The sequence below is a fragment of the Diplotaxodon limnothrissa genome, linkage group LG12, assembly GCF_057381915.1.
Source record: "Diplotaxodon limnothrissa isolate DT_005_m linkage group LG12, D_limnothrissa_male_GT1.1, whole genome shotgun sequence".
Taxonomy (NCBI): domain Eukaryota; kingdom Metazoa; phylum Chordata; class Actinopteri; order Cichliformes; family Cichlidae; genus Diplotaxodon; species Diplotaxodon limnothrissa.
Window position 1 is genome coordinate 32,876,722 of NC_140607.1, and position 19,883 is coordinate 32,896,604.

The 19,883-nt window shown below is 38.4% G+C and overlaps 3 protein-coding genes across 4 annotated transcripts in view; 1 reads left to right on the forward strand and 2 right to left on the reverse strand.

Annotated features, from left to right (window-relative positions):
• ksr2 (kinase suppressor of ras 2) overlaps nucleotides 1-5,972 on the reverse strand; it is a 110,958-nt gene extending 104,986 nt beyond the window's left edge. Inside the window, exon 1 of the mRNA XM_085368713.1 lies at nucleotides 5,799-5,972. Within this exon, the coding sequence (XP_085224839.1) occupies nucleotides 5,799-5,972 (174 nt within the window). The remainder of the gene's footprint in view (nucleotides 1-5,798) is intronic.
• Nucleotides 5,973-8,020: 2,048 nt separating this feature from the next.
• On the forward strand, nucleotides 8,021-13,429 carry rfc5 (replication factor C (activator 1) 5). Its single transcript, XM_085367493.1, has 11 exons — nucleotides 8,021-8,161; nucleotides 8,703-8,767; nucleotides 9,072-9,208; nucleotides 9,317-9,396; nucleotides 9,525-9,598; nucleotides 10,088-10,247; nucleotides 10,887-10,968; nucleotides 11,867-11,996; nucleotides 12,276-12,353; nucleotides 12,765-12,819; nucleotides 12,957-13,429. Exons 1-11 carry the CDS (start codon nucleotides 8,115-8,117, stop codon nucleotides 13,054-13,056), a joined length of 1,008 nt encoding a protein of 335 aa, XP_085223619.1. The 5' UTR covers nucleotides 8,021-8,114; the 3' UTR covers nucleotides 13,057-13,429.
• Nucleotides 13,430-13,493: 64 nt separating this feature from the next.
• On the reverse strand, nucleotides 13,494-19,879 carry wsb2 (WD repeat and SOCS box containing 2). 2 transcript variants are annotated; one of them, XM_085367492.1, is made up of 9 exons: nucleotides 19,637-19,877; nucleotides 19,252-19,420; nucleotides 17,400-17,602; nucleotides 17,176-17,307; nucleotides 16,559-16,659; nucleotides 15,118-15,314; nucleotides 14,728-14,817; nucleotides 14,524-14,640; nucleotides 13,495-13,914 (listed from the first exon to the last, which is right to left on the reverse strand). In XM_085367492.1, the coding sequence occupies exons 1-9, from the start codon at nucleotides 19,674-19,676 to the stop codon at nucleotides 13,701-13,703; spliced, it is 1,263 nt and encodes a 420-aa protein (XP_085223618.1). In that variant the 5' UTR covers nucleotides 19,677-19,877; the 3' UTR covers nucleotides 13,495-13,700. The 2 variants fall into 2 exon arrangements, with proteins under 2 accessions (XP_085223617.1, XP_085223618.1); XM_085367491.1 differs by having other exon boundaries at nucleotides 13,494-13,914; nucleotides 19,252-19,879.
• Nucleotides 19,880-19,883: the final 4 nt, after the last annotated feature.

Genomic DNA, 19,883 nt, shown 5'->3' on the forward strand with positions numbered 1-19,883 from the left:
GTTGTTAGTGACTCCACATACAGCTAGGTAACAAAACAGTAAGAGAAAATATAACTATTTAACTCTACAGTGTAAGATTTATTGTTCAAAATGAAGAGTTTTGTTTAGTTTGTGCATTCAAGCAGGACCCTCAATACACCTTGTTACATCTCTTTAATGTTTCTGGCTTATTATTTAAAATATTACAAAGACTCATAACTATCATAAAGTCGCAGTCTGAGCACATTTGGCAAACTAAACTAATAACAAGAATGGACAGCATACTGTACAGCAGGTGCACAAGCATAAGCTACTTGGTCTAGCGGACTAACAATAGCACGCCACAAACTGAAAATTATCTTGGATTTTAACACTTCTCTTTTTCCCCCCCCCTTCTGTCTGCTTTCTGCACATATTGCTAAACAAGTTTAAATCTTCTGTTAGTGCTGCTTATATTTTCAAAGTACCTGGACATCAGTGCATCGCTAAGGCTCAGATTGGAAAGGTCATAAGGTTTACAATAGCTACCATCAGCTTTACTGAATTAGTTTCTGAAGTGAAGCAAGCTGCTCGCATTAGCATAAACTAACATTCTTTAAGCTTCATAAAGCTGGCGGGGTTTTTTTGTTTTCTTTTCTCTCTTTTTATTTATTTATTTATTTATTTTTAAAACACTAGCTGATATATGATAGCACCAGATAGCTGCACAGCAGAGGCCTCTAAACTATAATGATCAGCTGTGGTAAAACAGAATTTTTCGAAAGCAATATAATTTTGGCTAAAACGACTAAACCAACATAGCTGCTAAAATGAAGTGCTCTTTAATCAGATGAGCCTATATCATGCTATTCCCATTAGAGACATGAGCTGCACTGATCTCTTCACAACTGCTATACCGTTAATCCAGATGAACTAGAACACTTGATGAAGTTACAGCAGAGTGTAACTTCCACACCAGCTTTATCTAATCTCCTTAACTAGAGTCCAGTACTTTCCAGCATTATAAATGCCAAGCACTATAATTTAAGCATATTCAACTGCATAAGAAAGAGTGGTGCAATTTCAGACTTTTTTTTTTTTTTTTTTTAAATGCAAAATTGCTGAACTTGTAATGCTGAATTTAGCCCACTGGCAAACTGTAGTACATTTTCAACCATCTATGTCTAAGGAAAAAATATATATTTAAACATAAAAAAATAAATTATATGAATAGAGCCATTCTTGTTGTATTAACAGACAGTGAAAAAACAGGAACACAAATGAAGGATATTAAAACAAACTATAGTGATTACTTTTTTTTGGGGGGGGGGGGGGGGGGGGGGGGTGCACACCAAAAAGGGAGTGTTGCATCCCTAAAAAGAGGCTAGGGGATGAGTTGAGTAACAAAAAATAAAACAAAAAGAATTTTCAAACATGAGCTTTTTGTTTTTTGGGTTTTTTTTTTAAAGAAAAGAAAGAAAGCTATTGAAAGATGACACTAGCTACTTACCAGTAGGTCAAGCACACCACTAAACTGACAAATACTGTTAAAGCACACAATCCTCCGCCATCCAAGAAACACAGCTATTCACTAGCAGTTCTAGCCTGTCCACACCCCACCACTGAAACTGGCCTAGACTGAGCCTGAGTAGTGCCACACCTGCTTTTATACTGTGGTGAGGCTAATTCCTGAGTAGAGACAGCTGTGCACTGGCACCTCAAGAGAAATGGGTGGCAGTTGAATGTGTGGGGCAAACAGGACATACCCACACAACATGCGGGCTGTAACAGTGAGCTTAAACTGCAGAAGTCTATGTGGTAGATGCAGGTGAAAAGAAAGATTTCTCCAAATTAAAAAAAATGTATACAAGCATCTTTTTGCAACTGTGGACATACAAGTTTGAATTATCACCTTAAAAGATAATAACATCTCTGACACACTGTCCTCCTTTTCCTTTTGTTTGGCAGCATTAAGTGGAAATACAGTTTGACACGGTAAAAAGAGTCTTCTGTGGTCATTTGCAACAGGTATAAATACTCATTCTGTTGCGCCTGGTCAACACTTGGTGTGACACAGTTTGCTTCAAGCATAATGACGTCTTTATCCTTCTAAGCTACAGTGCTTGAACTGTTCTTCATATTATTTAATCATCTGACTCTATAAAAACACCATGGTTCCACCTCTGAAGGAAAAAAAATAAACAGCTGATGCTACATTTCATGTTCAGACAAACAAGTTAAAATGTTTTTTTCATCTGGTACATTTGAACATTGATGGATAACACTAGTGACCTAATTTCTACTAGTTGAAATGCAAAATGTAATTGTGTGGCATGCTAACAAGCGTGCATCACCCTTCATTTTAAAAAATAGAAAATAGAGCCTTGCTGAAAAATTACTTGGCTGATATTATTAGTCAGTATTGTCATATGTTGGGTTATGTATATTATATTAATAATAATATATATATAATTAATATTATACATAATGACCATGTCCCAAGGTATAAAAAAACAAAAAGTTTTAGAATATGAAGCAAGAATATATGATCAGTGTATTTGAGAAATGGCGTCATCACATAGTTTGCAGTACAATAAATGAGTCTCAACAAGTGATGGTATACAAGCTTAAAGCTTTATGTTTCTAACGATGTGATGGAAAATCAAAACGTTGTTGAAGATTCTTGCCTATGTACAGACCAAACTTAGTTTCATATGACTGAAATAGATTCATTCTCAGAATATCTCAGGAAGCTCACACAGTTCTCACTTCACTAACTTCACTAACTTCACTTCACTAACTTTCTGAAATAACGCAAAAAAAAAAGTGTGTTTCCCTTTATTTGCAATAATTTCTTACTGATGATAAAGTCTTTCTTTCTAATTAATTCAATTTCTGTTAAAACAACAACAACATTAAACCAAAATATCTACACAGACTTACAACTCGTGGCTGTCAAACTGCTGAATTTGTACTATACTACTTACTTTAACCGATTCATTTAAAGCTTCCAGACATCACCACTATCGAGTTCTATGACTTAATATGGAAAAAGAGAAAACAACCCTAAACTAAGACTAGATTGAACCTGGCATCAGAGCTCTTACTTAAAAATCAGTTATGTACTACAGGTCACAGTATAATGTTAAACTTTTGAAAACATAGCCAAATAACAACCCAAATTTTTGTCCTATAGAGGACATACACATGATCTCTAATCTTTCCCTATCAAAAGCTACAGGTCACGTTGATATTTTTCTTCTATCTCCTACATACAACAAGGCTGTTGTACAAGAACTTATAAAAAAATACTTTTGGTTACTTTTTATTATCCACTTATCCTGATTAAAGTCAGTGACATAATTGTTTGTTAACTATATCAAAATTGGTGAATTTAGGAACAGTAATGACTATCATGTGATTGCAGAAAAGCATTAGTTTGTAATGTGTTACTTCCATCAGTAATTGATGAACCATCTACGAGACTAACTTTTTATTGCTGGACAACAGGAAAACTTGATCCATAATCATACTGTACATTAACCAAAGATGTATGTGTGACATTCTGGCTGTAGCAAACAAGGGAGTGACAACAACCACTGATAGTTGAGTGTAATGAGCTAAAGAAGTAGAAATTCTTTCTCCGAAGTTGATGTATACAGACAGAGCTTTAATGGACTGAAAAGGCTATCAATGTTACTTTAATCAATAATAATTTCCCTATAACTCTGCTGAGCAATTTAAATGTGACTCAGGTTTAAAAACTTTATAAAGTCAGCAACCATGATTTCCTATGTTCCAATGTTCATCCTAGTTTTGAATGATAAAAAACTGATAGCGACTTCCTTTTATTCAAAGCTTTTGCTGAAAATTCAAAATGCTAACTCTGATTGGCTTATTCCATTGAAGCTAGTAAAGGGTATTAGGTGTTCAGTAAAATTGTGAAGAAATGTTTCCACAGACCAATGTTTGCTTCAAAGTTCAAACAGAATAATAAGTGAATGTTTTGAACCTGCATTGTAACCACCTTCTTGTCTTTTTTTTAGCCTAAATTTTCCTTGGATTACAACGCCATGCAGAAATGGCTTACACTACCCCTGTTGCTTGTTGCATTCCTGTTGAGTAGAACAAGTGATACAAACTACACTAACAAAGCAACAGCATGGAAACAGTGTGTAGCACCAGTAATGTTTAAAAATTTGCAAGATCCCTTTAAGGTGGGAATGTAAGTTTGTGCATGCTTTACAGCAAGCTGCACTTTGAAAACTCTTGTTTTAAAGGATAATGTCTCTCAAATTCAGTGTCAATATGAAAAACCTCTGTCTTTGTAATGTAACAACCTGTCTAACAACCTGTGGAAGACTGAAGTTAAGCATAATTTTAAAATGACAGAGAAAGCGGTGCTCCTCGCACTCCAAATACAATCCTTTAACTCGGCTACTGAGAGAAGATTATTTTTCCTTCAACCAACGTGTCCGTTTTATACAGGTATTAGCCATGCAGCACAGTTGTTACAAACATGCTAATAATGTATGCCAAAATTTTCTGAAAAGAACTGAACACATAGCTTGGGTATATCCTAACTTTTGGTTTAGGCAAATTAAAAGGATATCCCTACCCTTCTTAAGTTTGGAGAAATAGGTCAAACTATGACACAATCAATAAAACCATTCTGATAAATCCATTCACAAAAATTTGTCAGGCTAATTTTACTGGTGAAATAAAAATAATACCCCCATAATGCTTATAACTAGTAATCCAAAACGCCTTGCAAAGCATGCAGGGAACATAGTGAACATTTATCTTCACAGTGTAGCCTGCTCATTGCTGGCAGAGCATTTGCACTTTATATATTTAGTTATCTCTTCACTTGGATTACATTCCTGTCCCCTGTCCAGCACTTGCAAACTCTGTTTAACAGCTCAGACATCGATACTTTGCAATATGTTTATGTGTTATGCACAGTCTCATATTCCTGTGGGGATGAGATTAAGTATGTGCCACTCACAAGTGATTTCTTGGTATTTTGTTAACATAGTATCTTAATTATTTTCCCACTAGGACTTAAAGTCTGTTGATGGCGCACACAAAGACTCAGTGGTGAGTTTATGGAGACCTTATCACTTAATGGTATTTGTTTCAATCTCATGAGACATCACAATAACATTCTTACAGGCCCTAAATGCCGTGCTGTGTCTGCAGTGCTCAATAGTCTACAGTGAGTTTTCAGTGAGCTTATCGCACTTTATTGCATCTTTATATCCTGTAACAGGGGTTTGTTCGACTGGTCTAAGTAGTCTCAAAAAGGGCAGCCTGATATCTCAACACACAACATGACCATTACGTAACGCAGTTTACGGAATACCCCACGGGCCAATTAACGGATAACGATATTTTGTAACAATTTCAGTAATCTGCCAGCCTTGCATAACGGCAGGGCCTGGCTGCGAGAACAGATGCGCAGGCTGGCATATTGCTAATGGATTGTAAACACGGGCTGCCTATAGGCCTCGGCTGCCTCAGATATTATTCTGGTGGAGAAGAGCCACCTTCTCTCCCCGCCACCTGCAGAATGCGCAAGTCTATAACAGCCCACTGCAGCCCCGTGGCCTCTTGATTTATTGCACTGCACAAAACAGATAGCAGTGGGCTTTAGCTGAAATCATTATATATTTATGCAGTGGCAGCAGAAAAGCAGTCTGCCGTAGAAAAGACACATAAAAATTATGCATAGTGGCCTTGAAATAAATAACAAACGGCGGCAGCCCCCCACCCCCCCGTATTGATTTGAATGTAGATGCACAGCAGAAATCCGATGATTCCGCTCAAAGGGTGCTTACCTCAAGCGTTCGTATCTCTTTTTGTGTCAAGTCGTTGGATGTGGCACATTTGGTCCGTAAACCCTCCAAACTAGAAATGCTTATGTCTATCATATTTTGCACCAACTCGCACTGCTGCAAGGCTTTCTGCAAACTAAGATGCTGCTCCTCGCTTTTTGTCATCTCCTCGTTCATAGTTTTGTGAACAGTGGACGTTATTTTTCCGTTGCACTTAACAAAAAAGGAATGAATTAATTCAAAAACAAGGGGGAAAAATATTGATGATTATTCAGGAAAAGAGCGTGGTGAAACCCACGGAACGGAGCAACCTGCAAAACGCCATGAAACGAGATGTTGAAGGTTTAGAGACGGGCTTTGAGCCGTGAGAGAATCGACTCCATTGCAACAACAGTCCTCGTAGTTCCTGCTGTTTCATCAAGGTGTCTCTGGTTGTGGGCTAAATCAAACACAGTATGAAGATACCAAGCGGGACTACGCGGTCTGCATCCATTGGGTTCCACTTCTTTCAAATGTATGTTTGGGGGGGGAAAAAAAGAAAAGAACAAGAAGAAGCTGTTCAGCGCACCATAAGTAGACGCATCGGGGAAAAGCCTGCTGGTTTTAAAGGTGCTGATGTGCGGACTGGATGCAGGTACTCCCTGTCTCCCTAGGCAGCAGCTGCATCCCGGTTCTCTCCCACCACACCGACATGTTTCCTGTCAATCAAACCCACAGCAACAGCATCGCATCGCCCAGGCACCACCGTGAGGGGCCGTTCTCGCGAGATTACAGAGCAGAGTAGAGAGCTTACTATGCTTGAAACGCCAGGCTAGAGGTTAGAGACAAAACTATCCCTTTTTACATGTTTGAAACAAAGATGTCCTTTTACTGAATATGTATGATATCTATTAGTTTACTACAGGCTCATGCTGTGTGCACACTTATATAGCCTGCAGTCCACAGCCACACACACCCCTTCAAAATATTTCTAGAGAATGATTTAAATATGCTTTAAAGTTAAATGGAAAAACAAATATTCTTTTCCACTGATTCATGTGAGACATTTAATTTTGGCCTAGTGAGACAACTCTGTACTATGCCTGTTGATGTTTGTATGTGAGTAGAATCTTCTGTTTTTTATTGTGTGCCTTATCTCATTTCTTCTTCCTCTGTGCTCAGGTTTAATTTGCAGAAGAGATCTTGATCACAGTGAGGCTCCTCAGTTAGAATATAGGTTATAACGCAGACATTACAAATAGAAACTGGATTGTTCAAAAACAGCAGTTGCAGGAAAAAAAAAATAAACCAAACATTAAGGATTGAATGCTGTCAAAATGCAGGCTGTGATATTAAATTGTTATCCTTGACTGATGCAGTATAATGCAGCCTGGGAATCAAGATGCTTTGGAGGTTGCCAGCAACAAATCTGAGAAGTCAAGCTGATTAAAGAGATAGGAGATGGTAAACAAAATCTTGTGTACTTTACTGCTCACAACTTTTTTTCACTAACCTATGATGATCAAGAAAATGTTTCAGAGAAACCTGTCGTGTAAAGTATAGGTTAGGTGATATTTCAAATTCAGGCTCTAGATAAATATATGGGCACACTGCACTTTTTTGACATATGGACAGGTATGTGTATTTTATTGTCAGCACCATTACCAGAACAGAAAATAAATGCAAAAACATGTAGAAAACATTTGTGACACTCTTTGTCATGTGTTAAGATGCTTAAATATTAACACTTACAAAGATAAACTATAATGAGATTAAGATGTCAGTGTCGTATAAAAGTGAACAAACTACATCTAAGAAGGAAAGGTGTAGACTTTCTTTTTTTTAAATTTAACAAGACGTTTAGTGACACGTGACATTTATTTAAAAAATCAAGATAGCCAGAACACTTTTTTTCTTTTATTTTGGTGATTAGGACTTTAAAGACTTGTAGTTCTTGCTGTTGGGAAAAAAACCTACTCCTGAGTTTGATTTTAATTTTCACTGATTAGGGCAAGGAATTGTTCAAAATGGGAGAGACAATATTTAAAAATTAAAGAGGAGATATATATCTTCGTTGTTATGATGTTTGATATTGTGTATCTTTTATTGTTACAATTTCTAAATCCCGTTATTATTATTTTTTTACAGCAGAGAACAAGTCACCGATACTCCGCCCATGAAAATGACAATGTGATTCCATTGGTTGTACGTGGTGACGTGTGACGTACGTTTTGTTTGCGGAGCGCGCCAAACAGGGCCATCAACAGTAGTAATCGCAGTGGCTTAAACTCTGGAACCCTTTTGCTCAGCTTGGCGTAATATTCATGCTTGGTAGGATACATGGCTTCTACAAGTAAAGCGCCGCTACAGACCAGAAATTTACCATGGTGAGCTGAAACTCGCTGTTTATCACAGAATGGTTCAAAAAGTTATTGCTAGCTAGCTAACATGCCTACTGTCAAGCTAGCTGCTCGCTGCACTGAGTAGACTGATGCATTCTGTGAATTGCTAGCTTTATATACATATAATAAATGACGTTAGTTATTACGCATAGTTGTAACATGGAAGGAAATTAGCTTGTCTTCAGTTCGGCTTACGTAAATCTTATCAGTCCATCAAGCATTAACATGGTGCCACTTCAGCAACAGGTTAACCGAAAACCTGCAGCTTCTGACTGCGGTGAAAGTACTGTAAGGTTGACGTTTTGTTTATAATAAAGGGTGATGTTACGAAAAAAAATATGGATGCGGAACTAAAAAGTGGCCATATGTAATGTGATATGTCAACGTTTGTCAGCGCTTATCATATGTGTCCGTAAACGTTTCAATAATTTTCTTTAAAATTCTTTCGAGGTTGCTTATTTGCCTTGCTGTAAACGCAGTAGTTATTGCAAGTATGAATGCGTGTGTGTGCGTTTTCCTGTTTCAGGGTTGAAAAATACAGACCACAGACACTTGATGATCTGATTTCACACAAAGATATTCTGAGCACTAGTAAGTATGTGGACTGCCAGAATAACAATACTATAAAACTGTATAACATGACACTTATGGATAATCAAACTACTTTTAAAACGTAATAAACTGATAAACTCAATGCTATCTGCCAGTGTTTTTGACTCTTGAGCTTGTTTACTGTGGTTATACCGTCACTGTCATTAATGAGTCATGGTACTAAGTCAGCTGGCTTAAAACTTTTATGTTTCAAACTATTCAAGGGGGGTGCATATGTGGATTGTTATAGAAATGTTGGTTACTTGTATTTAAACAGATTTTCATTTGTTCTTTTTATTTCCAGTCCAAAAGTTTATCAGTGAGGACAAGCTTCCACACCTTTTGTTCTATGGCCCACCTGGAACAGGAAAAACCTCAACCATACTCGCTTCTGCCAGGCAGCTGTACAAAGAGAAGGAGTTCAACTCTATGGTGTTGGAGGTATGTTACAACTCCTCATTAGAAGATTTGGATTTGCTGAATTGTAAAGGTTTTTGAACTTGTAACTCTGCCATTTTACATTAAAATATAACAAATTTTGGTTTATAGCTCAATGCATCTGATGACAGAGGTATTGATGTAGTACGAGGTCCCATTCTGAGTTTTGCCAGCACCAGGACCATCTTCAAGTAAGACTAAAACACTTGTAGAGATTTTGACCAGAAATAAGTGTTCTCAATACTTTTATGTGCAGTTAAGAAGTGCAATGGAAATGTAAGCTGCTGCCTTTGCTTTTTTTATATATCTTGTCCTTCAGGAAGGGCTTCAAGTTGGTGATACTGGACGAGGCCGATGCCATGACCCAGGATGCCCAGAATGCATTGCGTCGAGGTAAGCCATCTGTTCGTTCAGGCATTACCCACTGTGAGGCACACGGCTCAGTGAGCAGGCAATTTGGCTGCTGCTGACTTACAGTGTATCTACTTTTAAACCTGGATATTTATTTAAAAAGCTTTACTTTGCAGAAGAGTGGAAATAATTATTGAATTTAACTATGAGATATTTTGTAAATTTAGTCCAACCTGTGTTTTTCTAATAATGTTTCCATATTTCATTTATAAAGCATCTATTGCTGCTCAGTGCCGTTTTATATTTCTAAATAGATGCATGGTGAAGGAAGAGTGGATGATATTATTGGTATATTACTGTCAATTCTAAATTCTCAGTGAGGTGGTTTACAATCTTAGCAACATTAAGCAAGTCCTTAGGATAGATTATTCAAAAAAGTGGAGGTTTTTTTTTTATTTACTAAGATGTTGCCAGAATTTACATTTTAAACTTGTTTCCCTGCTTTCATCCCACCCTTGCTCTCTGTCTCAGTCATTGAGAAGTTCACAGAAAACACTCGATTCTGTCTCATTTGCAACTACCTTTCCAAGATCATCCCCGCCCTGCAATCTCGCTGCACCAGGTTCCGCTTTGGTCCGCTTTCGCCAGACCAGATGATCCCTCGGTTGGAGCACGTTATCCAGCAGGAGAAGTGAGTTAATGTGTGAATGCTTTCTCTCCACTTACTGTTGTTGTTGTTTTTTTACATCTCATTGAATTATTCCCAGAATTGCTAATGAACTTGCCAAATGTATTTGTACCTGTTGGCCTCCCTGGGCTCCGCTAATTTGCGTATAGTGAGAGAAATAACTATTTGATCCCCTGCTGAATTTATAATTTTGTTCATTTCCTTGTAAGTGAGCATTCTCTAATTTTTATGGTAGTTTAATTTTAATAGAGACAAACATAATACCAACCACATTAAAGATTGTTTAAAATCCAGAGTCTTTGTTCTTATGTTACGTTTCTGTTGGGTAATGTTTAGAAGTTTAGGGCTTCTCTGTGTGTGTTTGAAAACAGTTTAAATCAGGGTGCAACATCAACCCTGGCCTCTCAACTGTACCAGGCCCTGAAAAACCAACAAATGCCACAATAGGAAATAAATGTTCTCATTGTTTCACATTTATTGCTATATGCAACTTGAGATAGAAGAAATTAATGAACAGACTTGGAATTATTTTTGATTGCTCTATTTATTAAATGTCATCAATTATGTGTTCATGTCGCAAGTTTTAATTTAACGTTGATATGATTTAAAAATAGTTGATTATGTCATTACTTTTTGTGACAGTATTGACATCACGCCAGATGGAATGAAGGCTATTGTGACCTTATCAACAGGTGACATGAGAAGATCGCTCAACATACTGCAGGTATGGCCAGAAGTTCATCATCAGCGTTGTTTAAGATGTGGATGTCATATTCAGTGTGGCCGTTTTTAAACAGCGAAAATATAGCCACTGGCCACTTCATTAGTTGCGTCCCCCCTTTTGCTTTCAGAGCTGCCTTATTTCTTTGTACCATTCCTTTGAGGTGTTGATCCATATTGAGATGATTGAATCACACAGTTGCTTCAGATTTTTCTGCTCCACATTCAGGATGTAAATCTCCACTACATTTCGCATCCAATATATCCCAAAGGCTCTATTGGATTGAGATTTGGTGAGTGTGGAGGCCATTTAGGTACAATACATTTATTGTCATGTTCAGGAAACCAGTCTGAGATGATTTGAGCTTTGTGACACAGAGTGTACCAAGAAAGTATCTCCCACACATTACACCATCGCCAGCCTGAACTGTTGATACAAAGCAGAATAAATCCATGCTTTCAATGTGTTCAAGCCAGATTCTGACCCTGTCATCACAGTGTTACAGCACAAATTGCTTTCCGTTAAGCTGCACGTTCTTCTCTAACATCCAACAGCGCATTTTCTCCCAGAGAATAACCACATACTGGATATTTCCTCCTTTTTTTTTTTTTTGCACCATTCTCTGTAAACCCCAGAGACAATTGTGTGGGAAAGTCCCAGTAGACCAGCAGTTTCTGGTTACGTTTCTTCCCCGTTCTGATACTCCGTTTGAACTTCTTCAGGTTGTCTTGACCATGTCTACATGCCGTAATGCATTGAGTTGCTAGCATGTGATTGTATTTGCATTAACAAGAATTCAAACAGGCATATCTAATGAAGTGGCCAATGAGTAGTATATGTTATATATCCAAACTGCAGATGGGTAGACTGTACTGCATGTCATCCATCTCTGTGATTTCAGAGCACCAGTATGGCCTATGGGAAGGTCACAGAAGACACAGTGTACACCTGCACAGGGCACCCCCTCCGCTCAGATATAGCCAACATCCTCGACTGGTGCCTCAACAAAGACTTTACTTCAGCGTACAACCGTATCCTATATTTAAGTTCTATGAAAGCTGCACATTTCTTGTTTTTGACTATGCCATTTTATACTTTGAACATTTCTTATGAAGTTTAGCATATTCCAAGAAAGAACATTTCTTTCTTGCAAATAAAACTTTAGGTTAATAGAAGGTAGCTGTACCTAAATGCTTTGCAAATGTTTTTAAAGATTCGGTGACTTTTTTTTGAATGGTGGGTTAACGAACAAAAATTCATATTAGTAGTACAGTTTATGATCTTGCATTTCTTTAACACATGGATGAAAGAAATCCTTGAGCTGAAGACTCTGAAAGGTTTGGCTTTGCATGATATTCTCACTGAGGTTCATCTGCTTGTACACAGAGGTAAGGAACATGCAAGGGGGGGGAAAAATCACACGTTTTTATTTCTTTCTTTAATTTAAGCACCCCAGCACAAAAGCCACCCTCCTTTTATGCCAACATTTGATTGGCTGCCTCTCGCAAACATAAGGTTTGAACAGGTGGATGGGGTTGCTGTGCTCACAGACCAGCCCTAACCATAAAGTATTTGGAGCAGTCTTTGGCCACGTGTAACATGAGTGTCAACCATAGTAACAGCACATGTTAAAGAAAACACGCAATGGGGCCACTTTAAAACCCACTGAAAGGTTGGCGGTTAGTGACGTGTTCAGTGTTAAAGTTTTAAGCTCACAAGTTTGTGCATTAATGAAAGTTTTTCTGTTTTTACTATCAAAAGCAAAGTATCTAATTTTTAAAAATGTTTTTTCTTTAAAGTGGATTTTCCTCCCGCTATTCGGATTAGTCTGCTCATCAAGTTGGCCGACGTAGAGTAAGTGTGATGCTTTTTAAAAAAATATTTACAATGTAACAAGTCATGTTAATATAATAAAGACACCAACATGTTGATTTCCACACGTTGTGGCAAATTTTTTTATTTCCATTATTGCTCATGTTTCATCTCTTCAGACATCGGCTTGCATCGGGAACCAGCGAGAAGATCCAGCTGAGCTCCATGGTTGCAGCTTTCCAGGCAGTGAGAGAGCTCGTGGTCAGCGAAGCACCTTAGATACAGTAATGCAACGATGGTCTTTTTCCACAGTGGGGGGGGGCGGCAGTGTAAAAGATGTCTGGAACAATGCTAGCAGCTATCTGACTCACTCACATCTGCATACAGAACCAAGATGGAAGTCGATCAGCACAGTGGAAAAACGAAACAAAAGATCCTTTTGGCACTTTTGATTTAAAAGGTGGACTTGAAAAATCCTATTTTCAGTTTAGTATCACTGCAACCAGGTAATCAGTTCATTGTCCAAAAAAAAGTCATTGAACATGTGTATGTTTTAATCAGTTTAATAAAACCCTTTCTTATAAGTCCAGTTGCTGCAATATTAATGTGCCAGTACATTAGCAGTGCATATAATGGTAAACACAGGAATTAGAAAGTATATATATCTGATATTTACACAATAAATTAATAGTATAAAACTGTTATTCAAGTCAACAATGTGAACACTGAATGTATGCTTTGTAGTACCGCAGTAGTGCAATAAATGAAATCTTAGTGCAGGAATGTTGCATCTAAAGTATCTTAAAATATGCTTAATCTGCTTCATCAAGCTTTCAAAGCATTTGTTATCAGAAAATACAAGGCGTTTTTAGGATCATAGTTAATCGCTGAAAATGTCAGTTATTTATTTTTAAAGTTCCTATTTAACTTTCCCACTCCTCTTCATCTGAGGAGCAGCAGGACTTGAGGCGTTCGGGGATGTTTTTGTATGTGAGGTACTCGAGGATCCTCTTGGGGAGGGGCAGCGCCTCAATCTGGTGCGTGGAGATAGAGTGGCGCAGGATAGATCGACACAGGTGGCACAAGCTGGGCACCGCACTGGGTGCCCTCCAGAACCTCACGTGGCCATCTCTGGTTCTGCCAAAAGAGACACATTTGCATGTTTATTCAGGGGCCAGTTTTCACAAAGATACTTTAGACTGGTGTGTTCAGGGATGGTCCTAATTTTGCTTGTAGATTTAATGCGTCTAATGCAAATCAGATGGTGTCAATAATGTAAAGACAGGTCTCATTTTCACCTTTAAATGAATCAAACTTCCGTACTATCTCAAGCCTAAGATTGATGTTACCATGGTACCGACAGGTAGCTTTGACTATTAGTACTCGAAAAGACAAAATCGTTGCTTGTAATTTACCAACATTATGTATTAGAACAGAGTTTTAGATACTGAATTGCTTTCAGCCACTTTTGTATTTTCAAAGGAGCCACTGCACTAGATGGATCTGCATATCTGATCCCCCCACCAATATATTATATTTAACAGCTTAATAACTGGGGGTTTTTTGACTAAAAATGAATGATATGAGAGCCTAATTTCATGGATAAGTTTAGCTGTATAAATATACTTTATAAAAAAATAAAATAAATAAAGCTAGGAAGTGGGGTAAACTGAATTTTGGCATATAATGTCTATCGACCACCCTCTGTAATATTGTGAATCTATGCTGAAATGAAAGCATCCTTACCCCGTAGCAACAACTCCCCCTTGTGGATGGTACTTGCAGCACAGTCCATTAGAGTCTCTGTCTCTTTTCGTCTCCATCACCATCCCTTTCTCCCCCAGCTCCCAAATCCTAAGAGCTCTGCAAACGCAACACATCTGTCTGAAAGCATCTTTCCAGTGTGTAAAACATTTAAGTTATATAATATAGCATTTTCAGATAACTGACCTGTCGTCTGTCACAAGTGTCAAGTGCAGACCGTTTGGAGAGAACTGTATTGCTGATATTTGGTTTTGCCCATAATCTTCAAAGTAGTCACTGTGCAGAAGAGAAAGAGCGATGACTTTGAACTGCACCAAGTCAAAGTCAGACGCTCCACATAGTATACATAGAAAACAGATTGCAAAAGACAAGGACACAAGGACATACTTTCACATGCCGTGTCATACGCAAACAGAGATAATGACAGTGTGGGCTGTTTGGTTCACAGATTTAAGCTTCTGTACTTAAACTCAGTGGTAACAACCCGTTTATTTGAGTAATTTGCGGTCTTCTTATGTAACCCATAGAATGGAGTCTTTGTGCACAATTTTAACCCTCAAAGTTGTACAAACTCACGCCAGAGTGGCCAGTTTCTCTGCTGTGTATGGGTCCCAGAGGTCGATCCACCAACTGGAGCCGCTGAAGGCTGCAGTGGCGAGAATTGCCCCGTCAGGAGAGAAGTCACAAGAAGACAGGAGGTACACGGTCTTGTGGGCCCCTCCTGTCAGGTTCCTGATGAATGTATATGAACGTAGACTCCACAGACACACCATCTGATCAAAGTATAATCATGCAGGGTTAATGAGACTTTATACCTTGCTGGAAGGGCTGTTTTTAATTTGGAAAATTAATGTAGGTTTAGTCGACGCTCAAAGTAGCTTGTCCCTGGGGTAATTAATTGCTGCAGAACTGAAATTTTTTTTTACAAAAGCTAGTAATTTGTCAGTGATGTACTTGCTTGGTGTCAGCAGGACACCCTGAACCACGCAGCAGCGAGTGACTATGCTCTTAAAGTCTAATATTACACAACGTTATGCTGTCTGCTTTCCTTTGAAAATGAGAATATGTGAAATTGCCAGTTTGACTGGAGTGTTAAGACTTCCTGGTGCTCCAGAAGTTTCTAGAAAATGCTAAATGGCCTAAAAACATTTTAATAGCAGGAGCAGGTAAAACAGACCACTACAATTGATATTCAGAAGCACCCACTAGCAGATAATTTCACTGAAAATGGATATCTCCTATAGGTGTTTAACTGGGTTGGTGTCAGCTGACTAAAGACATAAAATATAAGTCTCTGTATTTTCATACTCAAACCAACCAGAGCCTTTAGATAGTGATATTGTCATCCTGTGAGAGACCACCCCCATGAGGACAGAACTGTTTCATCACCAGATAAAGATGATTACTCAAAACAACATGTCCTAAAATAGCCCCACAGCATAACAGAGCCACGCTCAGTGGAGAGATCAAGCATTCAGGTTTTTCCTATAATTTGTCCAGGACGTATGCAACTCATATCCATCAATACTGGTAGCTGTCAAAAGAAAACACCACTAAAATAACTGAAGTTTGCAGAAGATTAAATACTTTACATAAGCAAATATCAACAAACTTGTTAGGAGCAAGAATTCAAATAGGAAAATATTTGAATATACCTTCAAACTAATTTCATTGTCCTAGAAAAACTAACGTGATGCAGGATTGCATTTAAAGCTGCCCTTTTAGACAATTTGTATCACACACTTTGAGCCATTCTCCTGATTAGACTTGTGGACAAACAACACTAAATTTGACACAGAGTTGAATGAACAGGGTCGCCCAAATCCATGTTGATAATGTTCATTAAAAACTGATAAAAAGAAGGACAAAAGGACACATTCAGCAAGCTTAGAGACATTAAGCATTTACAAGTGTTTGAGTTTTACATGCACAAACAAATTACTTAAGTTATCTTTTACAGTGCTCAGTACTTTATGAATATGACCTAATACGGTACTTTTGCAATGAAACACCTCACCCTGTCAAATCTCCCGACAGATGCAATCATGCTACAGTCAGATGATACGCAGCAGGAACTAATCCAGTCTTTATGGCCATAAAGCACCTGCACCTTTTTCCCTAAAACAGACAGGAAAAACATGGATGTAAATGTAGACGAGAGACTACAAAGCCTCATTATTTTTACTTTATTTTTTAAAATGACAGTACATCTCAGCTCCTGATTCCTGAATGTGTAAGCACAGCCATCTGCTAGCTTTAACCTCTTACATTAGAACAGAAGGTTTATTTCAGATGAGTTTCACAAGATTAAACAGGGGTGAAGTAATGAATAGACAGCTTCAGTCATTAAGACCCTGTCTGCAAAGCCTCCAGAGTTGTTTGGTGACACGTGACAGTTAATATTTAACAGTTTTTTTTAAATGGGTGATCAGGCAAGCTCGAGGTGTACTTTGACATTTGAAAATTCAGCTGAAAAGCCTTGCAGTTCTAAGGTTATCTGCAAGAAAACAATTTGAGCCCAAGTAAAAAGGACGCACCAAATATGTAGATTATATTTTGTCCAAAACATTTTTTAAAAATAAGACAGTTGTGACTGCTACTCACAGGTATTTCTCATAAATATCTGAAAAATACCTTTATGAGCCAGGTCCCATATCCTCAAAGTTTTGTCCCGAGAGGATGATATGAGTGTGAGCGTCCCATTCTGAGGAAACACCAGGTCCCTTACAACCCCTTCGTGGCCGTGGAGATCAAAAACAGCACTGCCTAGAGGAAAGGAAAAGAAAAAACAAGCGATTTGAAAATCCATTTAATTCAGCCAAGCAAAACTAACAGTCACAGAAAAATAAAAATCTCACCTGTTAAAACGTTCCAGATTTTGATCACCCCGTTCTCCAAGCCCGTGGCCAGAAGCAGGCTGTTTTTCCCTTCTGATCGTGCTTTAGCCGGACACGCTGTTGCATTTGATTTTGGAGGTCTGGGCCCGAAGGCGAGCCCCCACACTGGGTGACCACAACTGAAGCTTTTGTCTCCTCTGTCAGTCTCTCCATTTTGACTTTCTCTGTGGGTGAGAGGAGCACCAAGAGTGCAGATGCCATAAAAAACTCCAGTGTAGGCGGTGTGAAGCTAGAGTTGGTGATTAAATGATGCAGCTTTCAAGTGTTGCTGGTCACAGCAGATCTAAACAACTAAACGGTAAACTGAGAGCTGAAATTTGAGTCTTCATGTTTTGCTTTTTTCTTTCACGTTAATCTAAAATAATAGCTGGAATGAATACATCCACTTGCATTCTTCTGCCTCCTTCCATATGTTTTATCAAATGTACCAACAAAATCTACTGAGTATTTAAAGTTGTAAGTCACATTTTTTTTGCCTTATTTAATTATTTAGGCAAATTCAAACATTGTTCATGGAGCAACAATTCTTTACTGCAACAAAAATATAAAGAAAAAAATAAAGAGTACTGTTTTGTTATTTTGTGTGGTATTGGCAGCAGTGCTGAGCATTTTTCAAACAAATTGGCACTAATGAACACTGCTGAGCCGAAGGGAAATTCTTTGTGGGCACTAGACAGAAAAATACTATAATTTCAGGGGCCTAATTTAGAGGTGTGGGGGTGTAGGGCATAACAGCAAGACCCAAAAGTTTAATATTAAATACAGAAAAATTAGAATTTTTAATAAATAAATAAATGAAAAAAGGAATAAATGACATTACTTAAAGCTATTTTTAAAATCTATATCTGGTCTTACTTTAAACAATAGATGCTTTTAATGCTTATTTTCTGGAGTTTTTATCGCATTCATGCCTTATTTCCAAAATACTGCTCAGTTGCATGAGGATATTTTCACATACTGATTAACTTTCATAACCACACATAACACTAAACACTGGATCTTTATAATACAAAAGCCAGTGCAGAAATGGACTGTGATCATTATTGTGGAGTTGTGCAAGACAGAGACGGGTTATAGAAGCCAAAGGATATTATCATAAGGTTACATTTTAACTGTTTACTTGATCTAGCCGAACATGAAGTAATACTTTTTCCCAGGTGGCTTGATTTCTTACATAAATACAGGCGTGTATTAAAAGAGAAAACAAGGGGTTAAATCTGATTGTCCATGTTAATCTTACAAAGCCCAGCGTCATTGTATAAGAGCAGTTTGGACATTTACTCGAGTACACTTTTAATGTACCTATGTTATTCGTCTTTTTGATGCGAGTATAGTACTTGTTTTAACGCTTCAGTTATTTATTTTGTAGATTTTGTAGAGTAACTGACACATATTGTTCGGTATTACTACAGATAAAACTACACACATTTTACTTTAGGTAAAAATAAAATATATTTTTAATACTATTAGACTTACCGATATATTTTGGATTAAGTAAAGATTCCGTCACTTTGCATAACAGTTACTGTATATAAAAAGATGTTTACACTTTTTGTGTAGTAGCCTCTGTAGAAGGAACAGGGCTGCACTTGAGTGTCCCCGGTATTTCCGTCACTGTATTCATTTCGAATCAAGTGTTCTTGTTACCTGCGGGCGCCTCTGTGCCACAATTAATCAAAAATAAAAAATAAAAATCAATCAATCATTCGAAAAGCCCGTGCAGGACCTGCCACCACCACCTTCCACGGAAACCAGAATCTTCGAGGGCGACCTGAATGCATCACGTGCGGATTAAATATACAGTAAAACCTACTCGGAGTCGAGAGGCCAGGCGACGACCCAGACGATCCCGTGTCCCATGGACCAGGCGAACCAAGCTCCATCCGGAGAGAAGTCAACACTCCAGGTTTCACGTCCAGCTCTCTCCACCAAGGACGGAGGTCGCCTGGTCTTCAGCTCCAGGAGAAGAGCCGGGTCGGACGCTGAAGGAGGATAGAAAGACACCACATAATCAACGTTTGGCACGTTCATCCTCTGACAGCGCTTGCAACTCTTAACCCACCAGCGTCCCCTGCTCGGTTGTATACGGTGCCTCTGGAGGTTTAAGGCCATCTCCAAGTAACCGCTGCCTAGTTTCTGATCGTTGCGATGACAACGTACTCACCGAGCTCGGACGACAGTCGCAAATATTCACTTACATGTCGGCTGCAGCTCTGGGTTGTTTTCCGTGGAGCACATCCTTTCGCTTTTCACATTCTTCGCTTTGTGACCGACTTCCTGAACGTGCCCTCCCCGGTTGACCGCAGCATTTAAACTAAAGGAGCTCACACTTTGTACGTCCGCAGAGGGCAGGGGCTCGGCGACAGAGTGCTGTCTGTCAGAGATAACGTGACAAGAAGAAACGAAATGTTCAGTGAGTTCCTGTTATCTGACTCATTTGTACCA

Excerpts from the sequence above, each read along its gene's own strand:
- wsb2 (XM_085367491.1), bottom strand. The coding sequence starts at position 19,550 with ATGGCCTTAAACCTCCAGAGGCACCGTATACAACCGAGCAGGGGACGC. Across the intron at positions 17,308-17,399 it reads AATCTGGAACGTTTTAACAG|GCAGTGCTGTTTTTGATCTC; the intron begins GTGAGATTTTTA and ends CCTTTCCTCTAG. Across the intron at positions 14,641-14,727 it reads ACACTTGTGACAGACGACAG|AGCTCTTAGGATTTGGGAGC; the intron begins GTCAGTTATCTG and ends TTGCGTTTGCAG.
- rfc5 (XM_085367493.1), top strand. The coding sequence starts at position 8,115 with ATGGCTTCTACAAGTAAAGCGCCGCTACAGACCAGAAATTTACCATG. Across the intron at positions 11,997-12,275 it reads CTTTACTTCAGCGTACAACC|AAATCCTTGAGCTGAAGACT; the intron begins GTATCCTATATT and ends CATGGATGAAAG. Across the intron at positions 12,820-12,956 it reads ATCAAGTTGGCCGACGTAGA|ACATCGGCTTGCATCGGGAA; the intron begins GTAAGTGTGATG and ends TCATCTCTTCAG.